Raw genomic sequence first — 4,112 nt, forward strand, 5'->3', positions numbered from 1 at the left:
GTAAATGTGGACAATATCAAGATCTAATGTTGCTATCTGAGGGAGAATCTTTTGCTTATACATATACTGACATTGAATATTATGGAAAGATGGCCCGTCCTTATAACCAGCCCACCTTTTACTATTCATCTGACGTGCAAAATATATTTAACCGGCGATTTGATTACACCTTAGTATTGGATGCCGATACAGGGGTGCCGGATGGAACGGTAGAAAAACTTCTCGGAATAGCTGCAGCAAACCCAGAGAAAGGGATCATCCAACCATCTATAAAACTAAGTCGCGATGTAAACGATACCCTGTACATGAGACTGGAAGCGATGAGACAAATGATCTACGAGCCAATGACAAATGCTGTCACAGCATTACTCGGTCAGTGTGGTTTCTTCGGAAAAGGGCTCATCAAAAACCGTATATACATCGATAACATAATCGGGAGTAGAGACAATCTAATCGAACGTGTTCCTATTGATGTTCTTAGTCACGACACATTTGAAGCAGCTTTACTCAAACCCTACTATGCCGGCTCAGTGTTCTTACTGGAAGCTCCCAGTTTTAATTACATTACATGGAACATTCGAGAACGACGTTGGAATCGAGGTGAGGTTATATTATCCATGTACTTCTGGAAAAATACGATTGGTATAATTTTTAGGAGCTTACAGAAAGTTTTTCAAAGGGATAAGTTTAATAAAACAGTTCTGAGGACGGAAAGTAAACTTGATTTCGTTACGGCTTATATTGCCCATTCGGCATTAAGACAGATGTTAATGAAACCTTTCTTACTTATATTTATTTGTTTACACGTTGGTATAGAACTCAGGTTTTCAATTGCCCCAATCGCTGTCATTATGTTCTTGGTTCTTGTCTTCCCTAAAATTGCTACGTGTACCAGATCAAACGTTAAATATGTTATAATTGAAACTTTGACATCCATCTTACAATTTACGCCTGAAGCCATTGTTGGTTGCGTACGCATCTTTCGTGCAATCCAAGCGAATATTTCCGCCAATTGTAAATGGATTCCACAAAGATCTATCGAAGAAGAATTTAAAAACTGCAATCCTTTCCTCTCCAGTCTGAAACACTTATGGATGTACTCTTTATTGGCCGCTGTTGTTGCTCCGGTGGTAGTGATTTTTGTTCCAAGTTCAAGCATTATTCTCTGTATGTTGATAACTTTATTTCTTCTTCCGCTGTTTACTGGGCTAACATCACTAACTATGGACTTGAAATCCTCCCGAAGTGTAATTTCAACTTCAAAACAGCACCTACAAGTTAGTGTTCTTGGAAGTACTAGCAGCTTGACTTTAGGTTTAAAAACGACGACTATCAATTCTACGGGTGCTTACCTAAACCAGGCATATGATAATATGTGGTAAATCTCATCCTATTTCTATTTTTATTTGAAACATCAGTCACGATATTTAATCGAATCAATCATATTATTTATTGAAACTGTCATAATTTGGAATAAATTTCTCTGAAAATGAAGCGTTTATTTTGACTTTTCCGTACACCAAATAGCAGTGACTAAAAATTGTTTGTTTTAATATATATTTCAAGAAAAGATTATTTCTCGTTATTGCTTCATCGCCATACAATATTTGCATGTGAAATTAACTGGTTAGTATACATATTGTTTCATGTATTTGTAACGGCAGCTTGTTAACAATTATATATAGCTTTAGAAGACGACCAAAAAGAAAACAAGAAGGCTGGCAGAAACGTTAGCATGCCAGGCGAAATGCTTTGCGGTATTTCGTCTGTCTTTACGTTCTGAGTTCAAATTCCGTCGAGGTCGACTTTGCCTTCCATCCTTCCAGGGGTCTATAAACCAAGTACCAGTTGCATACTGGGTCGATCTAATCGACTGGTCCCCTCCCCCAAAATTTCGAGCCTTGTGCCTAGAGTAGAAAAGAATATTTATACAAGTCCTAATAATATCTAATTTAATACAATAAGAGTTTTTAAACATCGAACGGGTATGAGAGTCCACCCGTGTAAAATGGAAATCAAAGGATCCACGGGTAAAAATGGGAACCCTTGGTTTAAAGCTTCGTCTTGTCACGGTTACTTTCATTTTCATGATACACAATTTATCACATGCAAATTGCTTAGCTTCCAAATCTTGTTTTCTGATTGGGTAAAAGTAATCAACCTTTAAATTTCTGTAATATTTTCCTAAAAATTTTTCTGAATAAATGAATCGCAGATGCAGATTCTCATAAAAAAATGTACAGCAATTTTCACTTAATTTTAGATTTTGAAAATCTGTAACAACAGAAAAGATCTCCTTTTTATAGTCATCTCTTTTATTTTCTCGGAATCGAACCACGAAATACTTGGGTTCAAACGAATTTCTCCACCCCACGACCAGATATAATTTTGTTTTCTTGAACTGTACAACAGGTAAGGTTGTTTACCAGGTTTCCCTGGCCAAGATCATAACTTGCAGACTTCTTTACAATTTGCCCAGAATACTTCATCTCCAAACAAATACAATAACGCAAATAAAAAGAAGAGAAAAAAAAAACACTGTTTAATTTTCACAGTTTCACTTTTTATTCTTCCTCATTTAAATTTGTATCAAAATAAAAAAACAAAGCAAAACAAGAATATATAAAATATATGTAAATACTTGTGAAAATTTATCAACATGTGTGAATAATTGTATAATAATTTATGAAAGTTTATGGAAAACATTGTATAATAATTTATGAAAACATGAAAATTTGGAATATGAATGAATATGTGTAAAGATCTATGATTATTTATAAAAATAATTTATGAAAATTTATTTTGAATTTTGTAATTAATGAAGTGGAAGAAACGATAGGTCAGTTTTCTTTACATTATAGGGTCAATTCGTACCAAATAGCTTAACGACTAAACTGTATTTTTTTTTTTTACTCGCCAAACAGCGATGTGAAGAAGCCAGTCGTCTGCTGCTATAACCATTACTACGAAAACCCATGGATACTGCCTGCAGTATCATTCTGTGGAAAGGCGGCGAGCTGACAGAGTGGTTAGCACGCCGGGCGAAATGCTTAGCGGTATTTTGTCAGTCTTAACGCTCTGAGTTCAAATTCCGCCGAGGTCGACTTTGTCTTTCATCTTTTCAGGGTCGATAAATTAAGTACTAGTTGCGTACTGGATCGGTCTAATCGACTGGGCCCCTCCCCCCAAATTTAGGGCCTTGTGCCAAGAGTAGGAAAGAATTTACCTTAAATAGCAAAGTAATTTATAAACCTTTGAAAGACTGGAAAAGAACCGACCACCCCATGGAGTGAATCATGTAATTAAATAAAAATACACACACGCACACACACAGACACACACACACACACATGCATACATAGGCAGTAGAATAATTTTTCATTGGCTTGAGGGGAAAAATCCCCTGTGATAATCCAAGTACATTGTCCAGCTGGGTGAAAGAAAATTTTCTGCTAATCGTGTTGCAATGCTAAGACAATCAATGGATTTCGGTTTCAAATTTTGGTATAATGCCAGCAGTTTTGGGGATTAAATTGGCTTCATTGTTCAACTGGTACTTATTTTATCGATTAAGGAAGAATGAAAAGCAAAGTAAACCGCGGCAATATTTGAACTCAGAACGTAAAGACGGACGTAATACCGCTAAGCATTTCACCCGGCGTGCTAACGATTCTGCCAACTTGCTGCCTTAGGAACCGCAAAGATATTAACCACACATGTAACAATACTAGAACTGACATTCTATAACAACCAGCATTAGAAAGACGATAATAATGCCAGAGTGTATGGTCATAACATCAACATATGTCATAGCAACCATATTATCACAGAAAATGTTAATGTTAAACTACCTGCGTCATAACATCAATATATACCAAAGCAACTATATTAGCAACAACATTTTTATTCTGGAGTATATACCATAACATCAACACATATTATAGCAACCACATATATAGAGACATTACAACAGCATCTGATTCTTCAAGTGCTTCAATTCTGTACATACACATATATTTACCCAAATGTTGAATTTATCAATGGTTTCTCTCATTGTTTTGATAAAGACATTTTCTATCAGTAATAAAATTGTTTGCAGTTTTGACGACACG

The 4,112-nt window shown here is 35.7% G+C and overlaps 1 protein-coding gene across 1 annotated transcript; it reads left to right on the forward strand.

Annotated features, from left to right (window-relative positions):
- Positions 1-5: 5 nt before the first annotated feature.
- On the forward strand, positions 6-1,382 carry LOC106867054 (glucans biosynthesis glucosyltransferase H; the record flags this gene model as incomplete). The annotated part of the gene is made up of 1 exon (XM_014932384.1): positions 6-1,382. A coding segment is annotated over one exon (1,377 nt), but the record flags the coding sequence as incomplete, so codon positions are not given.
- Between the last annotated feature and the right edge of the window lie 2,730 nt (positions 1,383-4,112).

Source organism: Octopus bimaculoides, unplaced genomic scaffold (genome assembly GCF_001194135.2).
Source record: "Octopus bimaculoides isolate UCB-OBI-ISO-001 unplaced genomic scaffold, ASM119413v2 Scaffold_175549, whole genome shotgun sequence".
Classification (NCBI taxonomy): domain Eukaryota; kingdom Metazoa; phylum Mollusca; class Cephalopoda; order Octopoda; family Octopodidae; genus Octopus; species Octopus bimaculoides.